General features: G+C 54.0%; 1 protein-coding gene and 1 long non-coding RNA gene across 3 annotated transcripts in view; one reads left to right on the top strand and one right to left on the bottom strand.

Moving 5' to 3' along the window:
- Positions 1–4,943: 4,943 nt before the first annotated feature.
- FBXL18 (F-box and leucine rich repeat protein 18) overlaps positions 4,944–23,775 on the bottom strand; it is a 66,350-nt gene continuing 47,518 nt past the window's right edge. The window contains exon 5 of the mRNA XM_049111170.1: positions 4,944–5,095. Within this exon, the coding sequence (XP_048967127.1) occupies positions 5,092–5,095 (4 nt within the window). The 3' untranslated portion in view covers positions 4,944–5,091. The remainder of the gene's footprint in view (positions 5,096–23,775) is intronic.
- LOC112646357 (uncharacterized) lies at positions 6,221–8,040 on the top strand. Of its 2 annotated transcripts, none has more exons than XR_003127594.3 (3): positions 6,221–6,866; positions 6,973–7,119; positions 7,857–8,040. It is a non-coding gene; the product is annotated as an uncharacterized LOC112646357 (long non-coding RNA). The 2 variants fall into 2 exon arrangements; XR_007411160.1 differs by having other exon boundaries at positions 6,372–6,421.

The raw sequence follows: 23,775 nt of genomic DNA, 5'->3' as shown, positions 1-23,775 counted from the left end.
CAGAGGGACCTCATCTCCACTGATCACATCTGCAATGACCCTATTTCCAAATAAGGCCACGTTCTGAGCTTCCAGAGGTCAGCACTTTAACATGTCTTTCTGGGGCATGCAATTCAATCCACAACACAGACCTGGGGCCCCCCCACCCCCCACCCCATCCCATCACCAGGACGCAGCTGAAGCCCCTCCCTCAGAAGGAGTGGGTCCTCCAGCCCTGCATGAGGCAGAGAAGGAGACTTTGGTCTCATGCCGTAGGGGCAGTTCTGGCCACCAATCCCCAGCCCCCAGCACACATTCCCTGGCACGTGCCCTAACTGGAGCGATGGCGACCCAGAGCCGCTGTGACTCCGGGGGCTGCCCTAGCCCATGTTAGTCTTCTCGGGCTGCGGTAACAAAGACCAGGCACCTGACCTACAGGCACTCATTTCTTTCTGTTCTGGAGGCCGGAAGTCCAAGGTCAAGGTGCACACAGGGTTGGCTTCTCCTGCGGCCTCCCTCCATGGTGTGTAGACATTGTCTTCTCTCCATGTCTTCCGTGGTTGTCCCCCTGTGCGTGTCCGGGTCCTAACCTCCTCTTGTCACAAGGACACCAGTTCTATCGGATGAAGACCCACCCTAGTGGCCTCCTTTTACCTTAATTACCTCCTTAAAGGTCTCGTCTCCAAATACAGATGTGTTCTGAGGTCTGGGGGCTAAGATGTCATCGTATGTATCTCGGGGGACATAATTCAGCCTGCCTTAGTCTGTTTGGGCTCCTATAACAAAAATATGTAGACCGGGGCCCTTTTTTTTTTTTTTAAGATTTATTTATTTATTTATTTATTTATTTATTTATTTATTTATGATAGAGAGAGAAAGAGAGAGAGAGAGAGGCAGAGACACAGGCAGAGGGAGAAGCAGGCTCCATGCAGGGACACGGGACTCTATACCAGGTCTCCAGGATCACACCCCGGCCGAAGGCAGTGCTAAACTGCTAAGACACCAGGGCTGCCCTAGACCGGGGCTCTTAAACAACAGACAGGTATAATTCTAGAGGCTGGAAGCCCAAAATCAAGGCATCGGCAGACTCAGTGTTTGATGAGCACCTGCTTCCTGGCTGTTTTTTCACTGTGTGGTTATGTGACAGAAGGGACAAGAGGGTTCTCTGGGGCCTCTTTTATGAGGGCACTAATCCCACTCATGAGGGCTCCGCCCTCAGGAACTAATCACCCCCCAAAAGCATCACCTCCTAATACCATCACATCAGGGGTTAGGATCTCCACATATCGATTTCGGGGGGCAAAAACATTCAGTCCATAATCCAGCCCACACCAGAGGCCCTCTGCTTTATTATCACCCTCTCCCCCATGTTCAACCCAGTAGACCTCAGTGGACATCCACCCAGTGAACAAATGAAATGAATAATTCTGGTAGGATTTTGAAGGATGCATAGAAGTTTGCTAGGCAGAGAAGGCAGAGATAGACATTCCAGGCTGAAGCCTAGAGGGCCTGCCTGGCTCCCTGCTGGGCCTGAGGGAGGGGGAGAATCAGGCACGACCCCCCCATCCCAGGTGACTGGCCACCTTAGGTCAGCACAGGTGGCAGTGGCCCTGTGCTACCCTGCTGACTTCCTACCCCTGAGCCAAGACCCATCCAGCCTCCACAAGGAGCAGGGCTCCAGCACCTTTGCCCACAGGAGCCCAGCTTAGATGATTCTAGGTATCTCTTTTCCCCTTCACGCCTGGGTGGGTTGAGCGGAATTTATTCAAACTTGCTTTTTATTGGTGTTTTTGTTGAAAGCCCAGGAATTATTCATGGCTGGTTTCGGTTCTCTTCTGGCAATGACCGCATCTTTGTTTACAAGGTACAAATTATGTGTCAGTTCAATTCACCGTCAATTGAAGTCTGCCCCCAAGCATCAAGCAATGGAGGCTCAGAATGCTCTAGAAGCCAAGTCTGGCTGGAGGCAGCAGGGGCCTGCGTGTGTCATGGTCCTCGAAGTCATTAGGGACAGGGGACAAGGAAGGGATACAAGGGAGGTGACTGGGAAATAAATCCGACCTCTGCCCCTTCTCCTCTGTAAGCCTGATTGGGCTCAGTCTTCCCATATAAAAATGGGAAGGAGTATTTAGCACATCCACGTTGCTTTCCACATTATCACCCATGCCTAGCTGAGTGTGGCACACGGGGCCCTCTGTGAGGCCTAAGGCAGGGAGCAGAGATGCCAAAGGAAATGAGAAATGAAAACAGAGGGTCAGCCTCTGCTCCTCTGGCCTCCCAGGGGTGGCGATGTGAGAACATGGCCCTAGGAGATTTTGAGACTCCTCCTATTAAAAGGTGAGTTTTGGGACGCCTGGGTGGCTAAGGGGTGGAGCGTCTGCCTTGGGACCAGGGCGTGATCCTGGAGACCCAGAAGAGTCCTGCTTCGGACCCCCTGCAGGGAGCCTGCTTCTCCCTCTGCCTGTGCCTCTGTGTGTCTCTCATTAATTAATAAATAAAATAGTAAAAAAAAAAAAAGAACCAACAGTGTGCCATGGAGGGTCTGAGCCAGGCCTTCTAAAACTGGCATCTTTTGCTTCTGGTCTCTTGGGGTGACACTCCTGGAAGCCAGCTGCCACACTGTACAGAGGCCCCAGCAGTCCCCTGGAGAAGGCCGCGTGGAGGGGACCCCCCGTTGCCAGCTTGCATCCACGGGTGGGCCGCGCACGCATGTGAGCCACCTTGGAACGCGCCCCGGGGGGTGCCTCGTGGAGCAGGTGCAGCGTCGTTGCCGAGATCCGCTCAAATTGCAGACTCACAGCAAAATAAATGGCTGTCATTTCTGAGCCACCAGTAACGGGGCGGTTGGTTATGCAGCAACAGAAAAGTCAAACATGGGATTCAGCTGAGAATAATTTTGTAGGATATGTGTACTACACCTCCCGTGGGGGCCTAGACCCCTCCACATACCCATTGCCTAGACTCACCCTGTGGGCTTCCCTGCAGTAGTCAGCTGGTAAATGTTCAACGACAGGTTATCAGTGGTGTCCGGGAAGGAGGCCCCCTGATTTGTAGCATCTGCCAGGCTCCGTGGTATAAATACTCCTGAATCATCATCGCTGGCCTCCGTGGAGGCCCAGCCTCCTGTTCACCAGCCTCCTCAAGGCCAAGCACTTCCCGGGTGCCCAGCGGGACCTGAGACTCCAGACCTACCTGGTCCCCTGTGAGCTACCAAGATCCCAACATCCAGCTCTTACACGTTTGGTTGTGGGAACATGGGATTCGGGGACCCAGCTCTCCCTGGGCATCAGGACATCAGGCCATTCCCCACACTTCCCACCTCCAGCTGGTCTGGGCCTGCCAGAGACACACTGGTTCACACCCGGGTCCCTGCCCTCGGGCAGCCCCTCACTCTGGGGGGAGAGAGATGCGAGGCAGATTCTAGGATGATGATACAAAGAAGGCCAGCTGGTCTGTAGAGCCTGCCGGGAAGGCCCGAAACACAAAGTGGAGGGCCGACAACAAGAACATCCCATGGGGAGGCAGAGCAGAGGGTTTTTAATCCTGTTCCCTGTCAAATACAAACATCATACATGCTTCTGTAAAGCACAAGAGTATTGGGGTGACCATGGGGTCTCTGCTGGTCACAGCGTGGGCCCTTCCCAACCTTTCTCGTGGCCGAGTCCTACAGGTAGGATCTGTAGGTTTGTGTTGCACCTGCCAGGCCTCCAGAACAGAGCAGTAGTGCCCTTACCTGCCTGCGGGTCCAGACCCACACCCTGTATCCGCTTGCTCAGGCTGCTGAAACAAATGCCACCCCCAGGGGATGCTCAAGCAACAGAAGTGTCTTCCTGGCAGTTCTGGAGGCTGGAAGTCCAAGACCCAGGTGTCAGCAGGGCTGGTTCCTCCTGAGGCCTCCGTCCTTGGTGTGTAGATGGCCGCCTTGTCTCTGCGTTCTCACGTGGCCTTCCCTCTGTGCGTGTGTTCTGGTCCCTTCTTATGAACACACCAGTCAGACGAAAATAAGGTCCAGCCTAATGACCTCACTTGCCTTAAGTGCAAGCCCATGTGGCTCAGCAGTTTAGTGCCACCTTCAGTCCAGGGCCTGATCCTGGAGACCCAGGATCCAGTCCCACATCAGGCTCCCTGCATGGAGCCTGCTTCTCCCTCCGCCTGTGACTCTGCCCCCCCCCCCCAATAAATAAAATCTTTAAAAAAATTTTAATTACAATTGAAATGCAGTTAAGATGCAGTCACATTGGGTTTTTATTTAATTTATTTATTTACTTATACACTGGATTTTAGAGTGGGCCCTTATCCAATAACTACTATTCTTTTAAGAAGTAGGAGCTTTGGATAGAGACACCCACACTGAGGAAGGAGCCACATGCCCACAGAGACAGACATCAGGGTAAGGGTGTGTGTACAAGCCACCCACCACCAGACACTGGGAGAGGGCCATGGGAATGGGTTCTCCCCTAGGGCCTGCAGAGGGAGCATGTAACCAAGGTCTTCTGGCTTCTGGAATTGTGAGAAAATACATTTCTCAGCCACTAACTTTGCATTGATTTGTTAGGGAAGCCCCAGGCAATTAGTACAGCGCCTGATTCTGGCTGGATCAGCCTCTGGGACCTGTTCTTCCTAGCTTACACATCCCCCCAGCTCCTCCTCCTCATCCTCTGGACCTGTCACCCAGAGGAGCTTGGAGCCTGGCCCAGAAGGTAGACAGGCACCCAACCAAACAAAGAATGGGGTGGTCAGTGCAGATGGCCATCAACACACAGAGAGGACTTTCCTTCTGCCACTGACAGTTCCGGGGCTTGGTCGGTTCTTGGTGCACTCAGGGGCAGGCCACCAAGCGAGGATCCCAGTAGCCTAGGGCCACCATGCTGCAAGGAAGCCCAGGCCACACGGACGCCACCAGGAGGTGCCCCAGCCCACAGCCCTGCCTGAGCCGCCCCCCGCCCCCCCCCCCCACTAGCGTCACTTGCCTGTGCCATCAGGCTCCCTGGATCCAGGCCTGCATGCTCTCAGATGACCGCAGAGCCCGGGGTCATCTGACGGTTGCCACGTGACAGACCACAGGTGGGAACCGTGCTGAACATCTTCCCGATTTCCCGATCCACAAAATCCTCAGCTAAAAAAAGATAGTACAAAGTGGCTACGTGTTGTACCAATTTGTTACACAGCAGTGGCAACTAGAACAGCCACCAGGCCCGGTGTGGGACAATGCTTACGAAGGGTGGAGGGCTGCCTGCCAGGACGGGCCCCATAGAACACCTTGCACCCCGCCCTGGCTGGGAGAACCTTCTCTAGTCTGACCTGCCAACACACGACAGCCCTCTGGGAGCGCCTCCCGTGGCTTGCCGTGGCTGCCACTCCTGGGGGAGAGAGGCCCCACCTCCATCACGGCAGGGCCTCGGTGGGAGCCAGGGGCCACGGGGCTCTGGGCTCGCTCCTTGCCCACACCAGCTGCTGCCACTCCAAATACCTGCCCTGCCCACGGCGCCCCAGATGCAGGCAGAGGGGCCCAGACAGGCTGGCCAGGGGCCCCGGTGACCACACAGCCACCATGCCTTTATTCTGTCTGCTGTGCAGCCCTGCCCGCCTGGCTCCTTTCAGCCTCCTTAAAATTGGTGTTTAAACATGGGGCACCTGGGTGGCTCAGTGGTTGAGCCTCTGCCTTTGGCTCAGGTCATGATCCTGGGGTCCTGAAATCGAGTCCCAACACAGGGCTTCCCGCAGGGAACCTGCTTCTCCCTCTGTCTCTGTCTCTGCCTCTGTGTGTGTGTTTCTCATGAATAAATAAATAAAATCTTTAAAAAAAATGACGCAGAGACCCTGAGCCTACCCAAAGACAGCAGAGACCCACACGCACACGCACACATACCCATGCACACACATGTACAAACATACGGACCTGCTTCCCTGAGAAGTGGCCACCTCTGAACCATGCAACCGGCCATGCTGCACCAGGGCTGCAGAAGAACCGGGCATCAAGCCCAGTCCCTCCGGGACTCAATTTTCTCATCTGTGATGGGGCTGAAGATACCACCTCTTGGAAGCAACATCCTTCCTCCTTCCCTCCCACCTGCCCAGCCTCCTCTCTGAGAGCTTCTGGGGAAGGGGGGGGGCAGCAGTGAGCGTTTAAAAGGGTGATATGAACCAGAAGGAAACACACATATTGAGCACACCTCCTGCATGCAGGCCCCAACAGGCCATGTCCCTGTGAAGCTCATCAAATACCTGCCGGCCCCAGACTCCTCAAGCTCCCCCACCAGGCCCTGCAGCCCAAACAGTTCCAGGATGAGGGAACGAGGCTGGAGAGGAGGAAGCAACTTGCTCACCAGGCCAGACCCAGGTCTGTGTGGCCTCTCCATCCCCACGGAGACCGGAATGTGCCCATTAAAGATCCAGAATCCTGTAGTTCAAAACACAAGATCTGAAACCAGGGGATTCAAAGGTATTTCTTAGCCTGGGAGACAGGCTTGTAGCCAGAGGAGTGGGCAGGGGAGGAGTGGGTGCCTTGCTGAAATAACTGGGGGCTCCCAGGTGGCTGATGACTCAGCCAGGGCAGGTAGAGGGACCTAGGCTGCCTTGCTGGGCACCAGGGTTTCCCACCCCCCTCCTCCTCTTCCTCCTGCTCCTCCTCCTTCTCCTCCCCCTCCTGCTCTTCTCCCTCCTCTTCCGCTTTCTCCTCCTCCTTCCCCTCCTCCTCCCTCTAAAAATGCCTTTCAGCTGCCCTCTCGTGCCTGGAATTCCACCCTGGGCTCCACCCTGGGGCACAGGCTGCACAGGCCTTGCTCTGATGTGCAGATTCCCTGCTGCACGTCGGATCTGGGCCTCAGTGTCCCTGTCTGTAAGTGGAGACAAGAAGGGGGACCACCTGGCAGCAAAGAAAATTTGGGGTCAGTCCACACTCAGCAAATATGTGTCAAGCTCCTATTCTGACCCCAGGGGTGGGATGGGGGGGGCGCCACGGTGGGCAAGTCCCTCTCGTCCTTCTCCTCCCAGGGCTATGGTCTGCAGGGAAGAGCCGCAGGACACAGCCATGGGGCAGGTGTCTATGGAGGCGTGCCCCTGCCATGCCTCGAGGGCCCACCAGAGCCACCCACTGCCTGGAAAAGGCTGAGCTAGCGAGGAGGTTGCCTTCTTTTCCGGGTGAGGCCCAGTGAGGGGAGGCTGCTGGAGGTCACACAGCAGGTGGGTGGCCCTAGTCCGAGACCTCATGTCCACTCAGACACCCTCAGGCTCATTGGCCAGTCTCTGGAGCTATTTGGCCTCCTGAGTCCCCACCCAAGGCCACCAGTCACCTGGTGTTCTGAGGACTCTAGGGGTCAGTGTTCTGGAGTTTGAGTTGCCTGGGTGGGCCGAGGAAACCAGAGAGAGATGGAGAGGAGCGACCCCATCTGCTCTGTTTTGGGATCTCATAGGGTTCATTAAGGGAGTGTCCCTGGAGTACCGGTGAGGGGACAGTGCGAGAAACCAAGCCAGGGTGAGCCGACACGGCCTCCTGTACCAGCCAGTCACGGCTCAGGGCTGCCCCAAGGTGGGGGGATTCTTTCCAGCGATCGGGATCTGGCTCTGCCACACCCACGAATCAGCCAGTGACCCCAGGGCAGGCCTCTGAGAAAGGTGCAGGTGTCCAAAGGATCTAAGGTCAGACTCAGAGTCATAAGGAGGCTGGAGGTTATCAAGGTTGAGGCAGAGGGGTGGGAAGCATGTGTCATGGGGACAGAGTTTCAGTTCAGAAAGATGAAAGAGCTCTGGAGAAGGATGGTGGGGATGGGTGCACAGCAGTGCAAAAGTGCTTAGCACCCCTGAACTGGACCATTTAAAATGGTGCAAACAGTAATTTTTTTTAAAACAACCAATTTTTATTTATTTATTTATGATAGTCACGACTACACAGAGAGAGAGAGAGAGGCAGAGACACAGGCAGAGGGAGAAGCAGGCTCCATGCAGGGAGCCTGACGTGGGACTTGATCCAGGGTCTCCAGGATCACGCCTGGGGCTGCAGGCAGCGCTAAACCGCTGCGCCACTGGGGCTGCCCGCAAACAGTAAATTTTATGTTACGTGTATTTTACCAGAATTTTTAAAAATGTTAACAAGAACAAAAAAGGTAATCTCTAAGGGAGTCCAGGAGGGCACTGACAATGTCCCCTGCAGGCTCTCTGACAGCCTCAACAATGCCGCACCCCCTGGATGCCCCACCAGCACCCCATGACACCCCACGCCAAGTATCACCAGCACCTGAGGTGCACGTCCGCCCAGCCCATCAGTGTCTGCGGCTGCGGCCGTCTCCAGAGATGACCCCCATCACCTGCCCCTGCCAGATGGACCCTCACAGGGCTGTGACCTGCAGGGAGGGCAGTTCTGTGGGTGGTGGGCTGGCCCCAGCAGGAGGGGATGGGGTGAGATGGGGAGGATGGGGGAGGTTCAGCTCCTACAGGAATCCAGCCCCTGGGAAGGGCGCTGTGGGGAGTTTAATTTGGTTCTTCTCCTGGAACCAGGGTGTCCCTGGAGACCTAATCCCTTCTGGGGATTTAAAAGCATCCAACTTGCCAAGGAAGAGGCTAGCTCCTGGCCTGAGGCGATGCCAGCTTCCCATTTTAATTGGGGTGTATTTTAGCTCTGAGCAGGAGGGTTCCCGAAGTCCCGAGGCTCCCTCCCTTTGCCCACACAGAAACAGGAGACATGTGCCCGCTCTGGGCCCGGGGTTTCCGAGCCCCCGTGGCCCCATTAGCTGCCCATGCGTGTGGGCTGTGTGGCACCCACAGCCCTGGCAGGCAAGTGGCCACAGCTCCTCCCTGGGAGGGGGGGCTCCTCCTCCAGCCAGGGGCCCAGCCACCAACTATACAAAATCCCAAATCCCTGACCTCCACTCAATGCCAGTGGGACTGAGCATCCATCCAATGAGCCCAGGACTGTCCTATTTTGAACACTCAGTGTCTTGCGTCCAGGCAGCGCCTCTGCTCAGCCGCTGGTTGTCCTGCCACTACAACCACGTGGGGTAGTTGGTTAAGTGCTGCACACACACACCCCTCGTGCCCCCCCTCCCCAAAAGACGTGTTCACCTGGAACCTCAGGATATGACCTTATTTGGAAACAGTCCTCACAGATACAGTTAAGGTAAGGATCTCAAATAAAGATCATTTGTGATTAGGTGGGCCTAGATTCAATAAGTGTCCTTATAAAGAAATAGAAAACACACACACAGACACACATGCACAAGGGGTGTGTGCAAGTGGAGGCAGAGATCCGAGTGAGACATCCACACGCCAGGGAACGCCAATGATCAAGCAGAGCCGGAGCCACCAGAATCTGGAAGAGGCCAGGGGCCGCTTCCCCGTCAGAGCCTCCAGGAGGAACTGCCCCGGCCCCACCTGGATCTCAGGCTTCTGGCCCCCACGGGGTCAGGGTAACACATTCCCCTTGTTTACAGCCACCCTCTGTGCTACCGGCCCCAGGCCAGCCCCCCAGGGTGGACACGGGGACAGGGCCCTTGGGGCCTCCATACCAGCCCCAGCCCAACGGCTCCCGAGGGCTAAGCTCCTGCTGCTCCGGAGCTGGGCATGGGATCTGTTTTCCATAAACACTCTTTTGAACTGAATTTCATTTTTCTCACCCAAGGAAGGCGTCTGGAAGAGAATGCCCAGACTCTCAGGGTGGAGAGTAAAGAGGGAGGAGGATGTGCCATGTTTTGTTGAGGGTTTTACCTTTTTTTTTTTTCCTGGCATTCTCTGTCCTTTCTGATATTTCTCTAATGAACATGGGGGCGATGGCCTCTGAAAGTGAGTTCCTGCCCCCCAGGTGGCTCTGTGATCAGGGAGCCAGGGCAGGGGAGCAGGGAGGAGCCGCAGCAGGTTTCCCAGGGTGGGCAGGAGGACACAGTGAAGGCACTCGTGGCTGCTCCCCCTGTTCCCTCGTGTTGAGTGCTGGGCAATGGGGAGGGAGACGGGAAGGGAGGGGTGCTCCAGGCAGATCACAGTAACAACCCCCCCCCCCCCCAGGCTATGAGCCCTCTGGTGGTGCTGGGCAGAGAGCACCTCCTCCATCCTCCAAGACTCCGGCTTGGGATTTACAAGTTGATCTACACAGGCTGGGGCCTCTCTGGCCCAGATGGGGCCTCACATGGTCCCCAGAGGCCGCAGAGACCACCCGGTCAGAGGCGCCCACTCTGGAGAGGCCTGGGGACTCGGTGGAAGCAGCCCCCACTCTCCCAAACTCGGCCCCTTTGCAGCATTTTTAATTTGTTTGTGCAGAAAATAAGCTAAGGGAGGCAGCGGAGACTTTAAGAAAGAGCAGGCCTCAGCATTTCCCGGGCGCTGGCAGCACGCCTGGGAGCGGAGGGGGGGGGAGAGGGGAGAAGGGGGAGGGGGAGGGGGAGGAGGGGAGAAGGGGGAGGGGGAGGAGCATGTGGATTCATCTCCTTCCCGCGTGGACTCGCTCCCCGGTGGCCGTGTCCTCCATCACCCAGCAGAGGCCCCCCAGACCCCCCAGACCCCCCATCTCGGGGCCTCGGTCCTGCGCGGGCTGAGCGAGGTCCCGGAAGGCCCCCCAGGAAGCCCCCGCGGCCAGGGCTGCCCGAGGCCGCTCCCCGGATTCCAGGGACCCCGAGCCCGGCGGGGCGGCGCGCCACGCGTGCACTTTGACTCTAGGGACGAAGCGGCTTCTGCTGCCGAGATGCCTCCAGGCTGGGGGGCAGGCAAGCGCCGAGTGTCCCCTGGGCCACGCCACGGAGCGGGAAGCCGGGCCCACGGCGGTGGCTTCTGGGCTCTCACTGGCCTGCCGCAGGGAGACTCCTCCCGGCCCCCCACAGCCCACCCCGGGCCCTGTTGTCCCTGGCCATGCACCCCCGCCATGGAGGGCAGCTGCCCAAGGCTGCCAGCACAGGTGGCTCTGAGCCCCCCACAGGCCTGGCAGGGCGGGAGGAAGCCCCAGGAGAGGGGCCAAGGGCACCCCCTCCCACGCAGCCAGCCGCGCCTGCTCCTCCAGATTCTGCAGGCTCTGCTGACACCTGCTGGCCACGCGTCCATCACCATAGCAACCCTGGCCTGCCTCCCGACCCCACCCCCACCCCACCCCCAGCAAGGAGGGAATGGGGTTGAGGTGGCCCGGGCGGACCTGGCGCCGGGAGATGGGGCGGTGTAGACACGCCGCGGGATGGGCCCGTCAGGAATGCCTGCCAATTCCACAGGGCGGCTTCCCGCTATTCCCCGAACGCTGCTCCCCCACCACGCCAGGCCTCATCTCTCCTTCCTCCACACCCCGCCTCCCCAGAGACTCCCCAGAGCCAGGGTCTACACCCAGCTGCCAGTCCTCACCATAGGACTTGTCCAAGGGCTCAGCCTCGGGGGTTCCCATCTCAGGCACCGTGACCCTCCCACCCCACTTGGGCCACCAGAAGGCAGGCAGGGGGTACCTCCCACCCACCCCAACAACTCTGGGTTTCCCTTCTCCACACTGCTGGCCTGTGTTCACCTTACTCCATCTCCTCTTCTATGCCTGGGCCCCAGCCTGCCACTGCTCACCTGGGTGCCTGCCACCCCTCACCTAGATGGCTGTCACTCCTCACCTGGGTGGTTGTCACCCTTCACCTGGGAGCTTGTCACCCCTCACCCCACACCTGGGCTCCTGTCGCCCCTCACCTGGGCAGCTGTTCCCCACTCACCTGTGTGCTTGTCACCCCTGACGTGGGTGGCTGTCACTTTTCACCTAGGCAGCTGTCACCCTCTCACCTGGGCGGCTGTCACAGCTGAGCCCCAGGTCTTTGCTCTTCTGTGGCCTCCAAAGCCACATGTGTGTGCCCCATAAGGAAAGTCCCAAACCCTCCCTCAGGCCAGCTACACAGGACTGCTCTTCCCACCAGGGTGCTCTGAGCATACTATCCCCCCTTCCCAGAAGGTTTTTCCCAGCTCCCTCTACCTCTGTTCAGCAAAGTCTTCTAGGACATTCCACAAGCTGTGACCTCTCAAGGCCCTACCGTTACCTGGGGACTGTGTCTTGCCCGCCATGGTGTGCCCCAGTGGTGCTGCTGTGATTGCAGGGTCCCCACTGTGGGTGGGCTGAGCCCAGCACTGACGCAGGGAAGCATCTGCTAACCTGCGGCCCCCCTGCACTCCCCACTGAGGCACTGCCTCCTCCAGCCCTCCTGCCACCTTCTCTGGCCTCTCCCGCCCCTGCTGACTCTGCTCTATGGGACAACAGTCTTGACACAAGCCTGACCCCACATGCCCAGCACAGCCCTGCCCAGGGCTCCCTGCCCATAGGGCCTTGCACTGGACCTCAATATATAGAAACAGGGAGCTGAAGCGACCCTTCTGGAGACCTTCTAAGCCGGCCCCTCCATGGTGAGGGTTGGTAATGGACATGGGGCCACCTTTTCTATTGGTCCCTTAGGATGGGGCAACAGGCCAAAGGGATTAAGAGAAAGAGCCCTGGTCTTGCCCCAAGGTGGCCGAGGGTCTTAGGTTGGTCACCCCCATCCAGGGCCTCAGTCTCCCCATCTGTGTTCAACAGATTGGGCCCATCTGATTCTGATGGGTGATGCCTGGACCGGCCCTAATGGCCAAGGGGGAGACCAGCCCCTCTCTGATGCACACCATACTCTGGGTACTGCTCCATGCTGCTGGAACCCAGCTGCCCTGAGGGCCTAGTCCAGTGCCCACACTTAGTCTTGTGCCCAGCAACCTGGTAGCAGCTCCTGCAAGGTGCCCAGGAAGTCCCTGAAAGCCCTAAATCTCACCTGGCCCCAAAGAGGAGGCTGCTTGTTCCTCTCATCCCCTTCCAGTGCACTGATCATCATCATTCCAATGGCAGTGCCAAGTGCCTCCCGGCCCTCCTGGCCTTCCTGGCCCAGAAAGCCTGGTTGCGGGCCCACTCGCAACCAGATGTCAGGGCATCTTGGCTAAGTCTGGCCACAACCATGGCCATGGTGACCAGAAGCCAGGTGTCAAGCCAGGAGAGATCACATGGACTGGTCAGCAGCGCAGCATAGCCTCCCAACACACCTATTTCTCTGTGGCCTCTCTTCCTCCTCTCTCCACCCCCTGTTAATCTGTTTGCTCCGGGGCACCTGGGTGGCTCAGTGGTTGAGCACCTGCCTTTGGCTCTGGGTGTGATCCCAGGGTCCTGGGATTAAGTCCTACATCAGGCTCCCCATGCGGAGCCTGCTTCTCCCTCTGCCTATGTCTCTGCCTCTCTGTCTCTCTCATGAATAGATCAACAAAATCTTTTTTAAAAAATCTGTTTGGTCTGAGTTTGTTTTAAAGATTTTATTTTCAAGTAATCTCTCCACCCAGCATGGGGCTCAAACTTAAAACCCCCAAATCAAGAATGGCATGCTCTACTGACTTGAGCCAGCCAGGCGCCCCTGCCCCCTGCTGATCTGTTCATTTGATTTCTCTCTGCTTCTCTGTCTGACTCTGGAATTCCAGGCAGCGGGAATAGCCTATGCAAAAGCCCTGTGGTGGACCAAGCACAGAGCAACAGAAGACTTGAAGGGAGACAGATATGGCAGAGCGTGGAGTACACTGAGGCAAGGGTGTGAGATGAGGATGGAACAGCACTGGATGCTGAGACTCAGAAAGAGGTCATCCCCTCTAAGAACATACAGACTTGCAAGTTGGCGGAGAACAACTCAGATCTGCTCGCCTTAGATCGGATCCACAGTAGTCCTCATACTTGTGAATCAGGAAAGGATCTAGTGGACACTGTGTTAAAAAGAACCCCAATCTGTCCCACCCCCATCCTGTAGTAGCCTCCATGGTTTGGGTGAACACTAACTGTCTAAGCAAATCAGGATGTTCTCAAGGTCATAGTAATTGGTTCAGGGGTAGGAATAAACAAGGAATCCCAGCTCTTTGCCAGTCACCATCCTAAACTGAGTCTTTAGAGCTACTACTAAGCTGCTGGATCAATCCTGACCTGAAGTCTACCCATACCATTTCTTTATTGAAATAAATTCCCTTTATTATTAAGCCAGTTTGCACTAGGTTTTCTATTGTTTTCTAGTATTTGTTACCAAACACATCCTGGGAATGCATTCTCCCAAAGACTCAATGTAGCAATGAGGCCACCTCAGAAGCCAGACAAAACAGTTTCCAGATGGCAATAAAGCAAGGAATGCCTCTCCAGTGACAGGGAGGATCAAGCTCTATTTTAAAAAGGAACAGAAGGTCTGGGAAATTTAACCCTTGAATAGCAAAGGCCTGGAATGCCCTGAGTGGGTGGGTGGGAGGGGTAGGTGGCTGGCCCGGAGATGGGGTCCAGGCCCCCTTGCTCAACAGATCTCCAATTCATGTCCCTGCGAAATGCCACCCCAGCCACCGCGCCTGGCTGGCCTGTGCCCACAGCCCGCCATCCAATTCTCTCAGCGAGTGTGCCGCCAGCTTCCGCACCACCCGAGCCATGCTGGAAAATTGCCCACAAGTTAAAAGAGATTTCTTTCCAGCAGACATCACTCTGGCGGATCCGAGCCTTATCTTCCCCTTCCAGAATGAGTGTTGTTCATTTCACTTCCTAAAATAAAATATAAAAAAACCCAAACCACAAACTGAAAAACAGGTGGGGCCGTTTCAGGATTTGGCTGGAGCTTGTCTGGGAGCTGATAAGGAGCAGCCAGTTGCCGGGCAACATAGCAGAAAGCCGAAGGGGAGAGGTGCCCAGCGTTTCCGGGGCACCCCCACTGCCCCCAAAAAAGATAGCTGGGCATAAGCAGGCCCAGGGCTCCATAAGGCCTTTCTCATTCTAGAGAGGTTTCATCCCTAAGTATTTGGGAGCCCAGAGGGACGAGGAGCAGAAGAGAGCCTGCCCATGCAGAAGCAGTGAAACAATGTCTTAATGGGGCCGAGGGGCCAACACTGGGGGTCAGGACCAGGCACCCTGGAAGCAGTCACGTCAAATGCACGTCTGACCTGGGAACTCCAACTGCAGGGCCAGGATTCTCCTAGGGGTTGCTGATGGACCCCTGGGAAACAAGTCTGCAGAGGTAGGCCACAGGGCCCTTCCTTGACCCAGCTCTGGTGCACTCAGTAATCAGTAATTGGCACGAGGTATAGAAATGGCCCAAATGATGGGGATCCCTGGGTGGCTCAGAGGTTTAGCGCCTGATATTGGCTCAGGGCGTGATCCTGGAGTTCCCGGATCAAGTCCCACTTCGGGCTCCCTGCATGGAGCCTGCTTCTCCCTCTGCCTGTGTTTCTGCCTCTTTCTCTCTCTGTGTGTGTCTCTCATGAATAAATAAAAATCTTAAAAAAAAAATAAAATGGAAAAGGCTGAGAGCTGAAGACACACTTCAGCTTTAAGGGCAGGTAGTGATCTCCTGTCTGTCGGGAAGCCTCTCCTGATTCCTGCACGTGGAAATCACTGGCCCTCCACACAGACCCTATAAGGACTTCCTCGTCGGTCTTCAGGGGCCTTCATCATGCCCTACCTAGGGATGGACGTTTCTAGAGACACCTGCCTGAGTTTCTTGTTAAATTCAGCAGCTCCACACAAGCAGCACTAATTGTCTCACACCATTTCAGCCGAGTGGGACGGGGAGAGGCACCTAGAAGCCCCTTCACCTGGTGGCTCTGATTCGGGCTCTCCCACGAGATGGCAGTCAAGATGTTGGCTGGGGCTTCGGTCAGCAAAAGGCTCAACTCGACCGGAATCTCCTCTTCCAAGAGGTGTCAACTCGGCCGGAGGCCTCAGGGCCCCGCTCGGGACTTTGCACGGCTGTCTGAGCATCCTCACAAGGTGGCGGCTGGTTTCCCGAGGGAGGGAAGCTCAAGCTGTCATGTCCTTCCTGGCCCAGCCTCTAACATTTTTGCAATAGCCTGCAGATCCTGGGTCAGGCCTATCCGACGTGGAGGGGCCACACGGGGAAGGAATGCCAGGAGTCAGGGGTCCTTTTCTTCCTTCTGGAATATATGTTGTTGCCCATAATTAATAACATCTTATACTTCATTTTTTGTTTGTTTTTAAAATTTTATTTACTTATTCATGAGAGACACAGGGTGAAGCAGTCTCCCTGTGGAGAAGCAATCTCCCTCTGGAGGGAGACTCCCTGTGGTGGCCTCATTGCTACATTGAGTCTTTGGGAGAATGCATTCCCAGGATGTGTTTGGTAACAAATACTAGAAAACAATAGAAAACCTAGTGCAAACTGGCTTAATAATAAAGGGAATTTATTTCAATAAAGAAATGGTATGTGTAGACTTCAGGTCAGGATTGATCCAGCAGCTTAGTAGTAGCTCTAAAGACTCAGTTTAGGATGGTGACTGGCAAAGAGCTGGGATTCCTTGTTTATTCCTACCCCTGAACCAATTACTATGACCTTGAGAACATCCTGATTTGCTTAGACAGTTAGTGTTCACCCAAACCATGGAGGCTACTACAGGATGGGGGTGGGACAGATTGGGGTTTTTTTTTTAACACAGTGTCCACTAGATCCTTTCCTGATTCACAAGTATGAGGACTACTGTGGATCCGATCTAAGGCGAGCAGATCTGAGTTGTTCTCCGCCAACTTGCAAGTCCTGGAGCAACTGTTTGGGCCCCAAAAGGCTTTTTCTTCTCCCTTGCTATATTTTTTCTTTCTTTTTTGGGAGCAGCGCCACTCAAGATACAGGGCTTCTGGGAAACAGAGCTGAGAGTCTCGTTTGTGCAAAGAAACTGCTCTGCCTCCACACACAAGTGCTGTGTTTATGCGTGAACTGGGCCTCTTGCACGGTCATCCTTGGCCCACCTCTCTCCTAGTGACTGTTGTGTCCCCCCGTTTGGCCCAGGCAGGGGGAGGTGGAGAAGCCAGGCCAGGTGGGGTCGGGGAAGGGGCTCTGCATGCTCACCGGGGCTGCCGGGGACCTGGGCGGGAGGGGGACACGTGGCCCCAGGCCCCCTCAGTCACTTTGGGCCTGGGGTTGCAGACTTGGCTGGGGAGTCGTCCTGGGGAGACCACACACGTATGGTTACCAGCCCGGGCCTCACACGGTCACTGACCACCCACTGTGGGCTGGGCCCCGGGCGCCGTAAAAGGAGCTTCAGGGGTCAAGAGCAAGTGGAGAGGGGGCTGGGTGGGGGGCTCAGGTCCACATGAGGGTGGGAGCCTGAAAAGCCTGCTTCCCAGCCCAGTGGCCACAGCTGGCCCTGTACCAGCCCTGCCCTTGCCAGGGGGTCAGCAGTGTTGGGACTGGACCCCATTTATTCTCGGCCGCCGCACGGAGTCAGTGGCTCACAACTGACCTGGACTTCTCTGCCCAGAAGGACCCACAACAGTATAAAGACAGGCTGTTGTGCATAAGGACAAGTGCATTCCCGCCTCTACGGTTCACTGCTGCTGCTTCTGGTTGTTGGTTTAACATTTAGGATTTTCAACATGTTTTAGGAACAAAAATCCTTAGCATCAGATTTTTTTCCCCAGACACAAGTGTTCCACGGAGATTGACTTGAACCAAACCCGGTTGAAGAGTCTCTACCTTCTCTCTGACTGAATGCAGGCCCCCAAACATTCAACAGCTGTGCCGACCCTGCGCCCTGGACAGGGGAGACTGGCCAGCATCTTCCCTGGGGAATGTCCTCATCCACAGAGGGAACAAATGAGCCACAGGATAGGAAGCCATGCTTCCTTCCGTTCACTACTGGGGGACAGTGCCTGTTCTTTCTGGAGGCGTACTGACACCTTAAAATTCTAAACCCCTTTGGACCCTGCCATTTTATTTCTAGGAACACCTTCTGTTCGAAAGAAAAGAATACACACAAGTATTGCATTTATAAGAGCATTCACTGCAGCTCTGTTTATAAAAACAGGGATGTCTGGGTAGCTCAGTGGGTGAAGCATCTGCCTTCAGCTCAGGTCAGGATCCCGGGGGTCCTGGGATGGAGCCCCGCATTGGCTCCCTGCACCCTGGGGAATCTGCTTTTTCGTCTCCCTCTGCCTGCCCCTCCCCCTGGTTGTTCTCTCTCTCTCTCCCCACCCCCCATCAAATAAATAGATTTTTTAAAAAATCTATAAAAACAAAGAATTAGAAACAAGCTGGGTGCCCAATCACAGGGGATTGGTTAAGTAACTCAGGCAAATAAAGCTGTCACAAATCATGATGTAGCAGATTAAAAACAAAAAGAGCACTGGGCAAGGTCATCTGTGGCGTATAATCCCATTTTAACCTCTCCTATCTGTACGTACACATACAAGTCCAAAGACAAAGGCTGGAAGGAGGCACTCTGAAATATTAATGTTGGGATTACATTATTGTCCCTTTGTTTATATTGGCTGTTTCTCAAATGAGCTTTATTTCATTAGGGAAGAAAAACTGATTGCAAAACAGAATTCAGGAGGATAATAGCAATTAGGCAATGAACAGGGAAGTCCGCACAGGGTACAGAAGCAGCTCAGGAAAAGAAGGGGTTCCCTCTGTTTGGAAGGGCTGGGACCAGGGGAGAGCACCCCTGGAGGCTAATGTCAAAGGCAGCTGGATGGTGAGGGACACAGGGGGGTATCCGAAACCATGGGCAGGAGAGACACCTGGTGGGTCCCTGAGGCTGGCTGGTCAGGCAGCCAAAGCCCCCAGGAGGCCTATGGCCCTGGTCTTGCCCCCAGAGGGCAGAAGCAGTTTACAGAGTCTATGCTTCAGTTTCCATGTGCAAACAGCGAGAAGTGAGAAGTGGAGGAAGCACTTCTTAGGGATTTAAAACAAAGGCCCTTGTGTCCCTAATAGAGTGTCTATAAACCAGTAAGAAAAAAATAACATAGGTGCACCCGGGTGGCTCAGTTGGTTGAGCAGCCCCTGTGCATCAGGCTCCGAACTTAGCAAGGAGTCAGCTTGAGATCCTCTCTCTCTCCCTGTCTCTGCCCCTTACCTCTCTGAATAAATAAAATCTTAAAAAAAAAAAAAAACATAGAAAAGAAACTCTCAATGGCCTTTAAAATGTATAAAAAGATGCTCGACTTTGCTCATAAAAGAAATGCTCGGCAAAATCACACTTAGATACTATTTTTCACCCACCCGATTGGCAAAATTCGAAAGTTAGAGAACACCCTCTATTGGCAAGACAGTGGGAAGAAGAGATGCTTGGGCATTGCTTGTGGGAATGCAAACTGGTCCAACCCACCCCTGTGGAGGACAACGTGGGCAGTATCTTTCTAATTACAAATGCATACACTCTCCAAGCCAGCAATTCACTCCCGGGAATTTGTTATAGACACTTGCACATGCGTAAAAGGCTAGTCAAGTGATATTATTAATTTGCAGCATTGTATGGAAGCAGAGAAGACTGAAATCCTCCAAATGTTCAACTGCAGGGGGATGGGTTAAAGACATCGTAACACACCACCCAGTGGAATATTACACAGCTGTCAAGAGTGACCGGAGGTGACAGGGCAATAATGGCCAAGTAGGAACTTTTGAAAACTCACCTCTTAGAGAAACAGTGGGAAAAAACTGGAAAAATGATCAGAATCAACTGTTTCATGACTCTGGAAATTAACCAGAGGCCCGCAGTAATCTGGGGAATGTTTATTCAGAAAAAATGATGGAGTCTCAGTAGAAATAGCAGCTCAGCAGTAGCCCTGACAACAAAAGGCCCATGTTCCCAGTCCCAGAAGAGCTAGGAGGAGCTGAGGGTGCTCAGAAGCCTCATTCTCAGGGAACTAGGTAGGGGGATGGGTGAGCATCTGTTGAAAATATTTACGAACAAGTGTTGTAGTGTTGCGGTGGCATGAGGCCATCAATTCACAGTCAGGGCAAATAATAGACTAAGCAAATTATTGATAAATAGACAATAAATAGTATACTAATATAAAAGGAAAAGCAGGGGAATGAGATGTCCATAGGGGCTTTGAAAAACTCCTATAGGAGCACCTGGTGACTTGGTGGTTGAGTGTCTGCCTTCCGATCAGGTTGTGATCCCAGGGTCCTGGAATCAAGTTCCACATCGGGTCCCCACAGGTAGACCGCTTCTCCCTCTGCCTATGTCCTCTGCCTCTCTCTTTCTGTGTCTCTCATGAATAAATAAAATATAAAAAGAAAGAAAAAGAAAGAAGAAAGAAAGAAAGAAAGAAAGAAAGAAAGAAAGAAAGAAAGAAAGAAAGAAAGAAAGAAAGAAGAAAAAGAAAGAAAGAGAAAGAAGAAAGAAAGAAAGAAAGAAAGAAAGAAAGAAAGAAAGAAAAGAAAAGAAAAGAAAAGAAAAGAAAAGAAAAGAAAAGAAAAGAAAAGAAAAGAAAAGAAAAGAAAAGAAAAGAAAAGAAAGAAAGAAGAAATAAAGAAAAGCTCCTACATAGCTGGATCTTTCATCTTTGGTGAGGAAGGGGACTCTGGGGTCCCTTTACTAGGGTACTAAGGGTTCCTCCCTCAGCCAATCACCTCCCAAATGACCCTCTCTCCTCATACCATCATCATGGAGGGCAGGATTTCAACACATGAATTTGAGGGAGGTCACAAACATTCAGACCATGCACTGAATGATTCCACTCCTAGAGGCCCCAGGAACAGTCAAATTAGAGACAGAGAATAGAAAACCCGGCTGGTGCCTTTGAAGGATTTCCTCAAATCTGAGGCTTTGTGAACAGCTCCCACCTCCTGGACCCAGGGAGGAGCTCTTCAGGGGGCCCACGTCCATCCCAGGAGGGTCTGACGACTCCCAGGACCCTGGACCCAACCTCACGGCAGGTAGCCCACGCCCACCAAGACCTCTCTACCAAATAGCCAGTGTGTACCTGTGCTGGTCCAGGTTTTACTCTGCACAAACTTAGCCTGATCTTGTCATCACAGCTTGTGTAGGACCCCGCAACCTGCCTTTGGGATCAACATATTGTGAACAACCTTTTGTTCTATTGCACAGAGATGTGATATGTTCCTGTTAAGAGCTCCATACTGTGCTTTACGTGAAATTACTTTTATTCACCCTGTTTCCCTATGTGTGTGTATTTTGTTTTGTTTACACCTCAGAATTAAGTTCACCCATGACAGTTGTAGAAAATCTGGAAAAGGATGGAAAAGAATTAAAAGGAAAAAAGTCACCGGAAATCCGTCCCTTTGGCAGAAGCGGTGGCTGTGGCTCCTCTTGGCCGGTAGCTCTGTGCGCAGGGAGGATGGGGCAGGAGGCGGCAGGGCGTTCCTTGCCCGTTGCCAACAGTGTGGTCAAGGACCACAAACTTGACGGCTACATCAACATGTGTTAATGTTCGTACAGTCCTGGAGGTCAGGAGTCTGACCCAAATCCTACTGGCTAAATTCCAGGTGTCACCAGGGTTAGTTTGTCCCAGAGGCTCTAGGGGAGAACCCGTCTCCTGGACTTTCCCCGTGCCTAGAGGCCACCCACATTCCTCAGGTCCTGGTCTTTCCAGCAATACCAGAGGCTCTCCCTCTGCTTTCTAGGACCCTCGGGATTACACGGGGCTAGTCTCCCTGTCCCAAAGCCCACTGATGGGAGAACCTACTTCCCCTTTGCTGTGTAACCTACCATGGTCACAGGATCTGGGGATTCGGGCATTGACATCTTTGGGGGCCCTTATTTCACCTCCATGGATGGCCTGGCGGGACACTGCCAGGCCCCAGGCCCAGGCCTGTGCAGGTAGTCAGTCGGGGGGCTCTGGCTGTGACCACACTCCTTAATTTGGGAATGGCCAGCTGGAGGTTGCCACTCCCCTAGACCCAAAGGCAAACCTGGGTGGGGAATCACCATTTGGTAGGATTGACATCCTCTGACATTTATTCATTTTCATTTATCTGCATTTGCTACTTTATATGCCTTAATAATCATCAATGTCCTGGGTAATTAGTACATTTGGAATTGAGGAACCTGGCAACTGGGAGGTGACCTCCAAGCTCCGAAGCCAAAGCCGAGGACTGACATGTGGGCCAGATCACCTGTGGAAAGATGCTCAGCCCACACCCAAAATACAACTCCACTTCTACAGCCCCTGAAGGCTCCTCCCAGCCTTCAAGAATTCATATGTAGATCCAGAAATTTCACTAACGAGAGTCTCTCCTAAGGAAAGAATTCTAAATATAGAAAAACACTAGCACAAGGGTATCAGAGCAGCTTTCTCTGGAAGAGTGGCTAATTAGAGACAACCTAATTGTCCAACGACGGGGGACCAGTGTCCACGTGACAGTGAACCGCATCGTTAGATTGACGAGTCTGGAAGGACATAGGATGCTTTTATTGTCGTGAGTGTAAGGCAGGATCCTAAGTCGGGTGATCGCAGCCAAAGGACGTTTTTTTAAAAGCCTGGAACGAGGACTCCAAGGACATGAACTAAAATATCAACAGAGGTTCTCTGTGGCTGTTGAGAATATGGGTCATTGCTTTTCCCCTTTGCCCTACTTCTCTGAATTTTTCAAATTTTCTGGGATAAACATAATAGAACAGTTCACCTTTAATTGAATTGGTTCTATTAAGTAATTGGGGTGTTAAAGTGTATAAAGGTGTGTGCACACAATAGTAGTCTGAGGGTGTGAATAGGAATGTATAAGAGTGTGGGTGTATGAACACCATGAAATCCAGTGTGTGTGTAGGTGTATAAGTGCAGGGGTGTGAGTGACTTTATGCGCAAAACCATAAGCATGAGTGTGTGTCAGTGGGTATGGGTGTGAGTGCTGGTGTGAACATGTGGCTGTGTGATGGCTGGGGTGGGGGTATGTGCAGTGGTTGTGAATGCAGGTTTGTGAGAATATGCATGTAGGAATGTGTGTGCATGTGTGTGAGCATGTGTGAATTATAACGTTTGGGGGTATCTGTGTGTGAGGAGCCATGTGTGAGTGGATGTGTGTGTGTATGTCCGTGTGCATCCGTGCTTGTGCTAGTGAGGGCCTGTGACGGTGTGAGCAGGTGGGGGGTTGGGGGTGCGTGTGGCATGAGTGTAAGGGCAGTAATCTGCAGGCCAGGCCCAGGGAGCCCGAGGGGGTTCCGTAGGCTGCACCCCTCCTGCAGGACCTCCATTTCCTTCCTCACTGGGGTGGATGGTCCTCAGGGCTTCCCTGCTCCTGACTTTGGCCGACCTCCTCCTGCGGCGCTGCGTGCCGCCTTTACAGCTGGGGAGAAGAGGCAACAGTCACACCCGGCCACTTCACGCGGCTCAGGCGCCTAGATCAGACAGGAAGGTCCAAGCGAAAGCATCTTCTGTGACATCAGTGACCTCCTGGCCTGAGATCTGCAGCAGGAGACACACTCACTCTCTCACCCACCACCACCCGACCACGGTGGGGTCCTGGGCAGGCCCTAAGAGCCCCAAGAAGACCCTCTGCTCTAAAAGGTCAGGGTTCCGCAATGCTTTCCTCCACCGCCAGGAAAAGTAAATGCTGGCAACAAGTAAATCCTGCACAAAGCTCCTGGTGACAGTCAAAGCTTGTCATTCTTGTCCTCCCTCTGTCCTCCAGCCTCGACTCCCGAAGCTTCCAATGCAAACCCTCCATATCGGAAAGGTCCCTTGGTTCTTTCTTCTCTGCCACAAAGAAAGGCTTTACCTTAGATGGTTTTGATTTTCTTTGGAGGCTCAGCCTATGTACAAAGGCCAAGCTGCTTTCCATAGCCAACTCCCAAGTGTGAGCCCTGGCCTTTCTGGGCAGCACCAAGCCCCTTCACATTTCTCGGCCCTTTCCGACACAGTGCTCCCCATAAAGTGGGGTATCTGCTCAGGAGGCCTGTGGGAAACATGAGTCCTCCCAGACTTGGCCAAAAGGGGCTGGTCCTCCCACCTTCACTGCAACGCCACAAGGCCATGGGCAGGGCGGGCAGGGTGAGACCAGCAGGAGCAGACAACAGCTCTGAATGCAGCTGCTCTTCCCTGACCATGAGGCACTTGCTAAAAATCCCACAACGCTAGTTCCCATT

Source organism: Canis lupus, chromosome 6, assembly GCF_003254725.2.
Source record: "Canis lupus dingo isolate Sandy chromosome 6, ASM325472v2, whole genome shotgun sequence".
NCBI classification, from domain to species: Eukaryota; Metazoa; Chordata; class Mammalia; order Carnivora; family Canidae; genus Canis; species Canis lupus.
The sequence above is the reverse complement of the archived record's forward strand: the minus strand, read 5'-3'. Positions and strand labels throughout refer to the sequence as shown.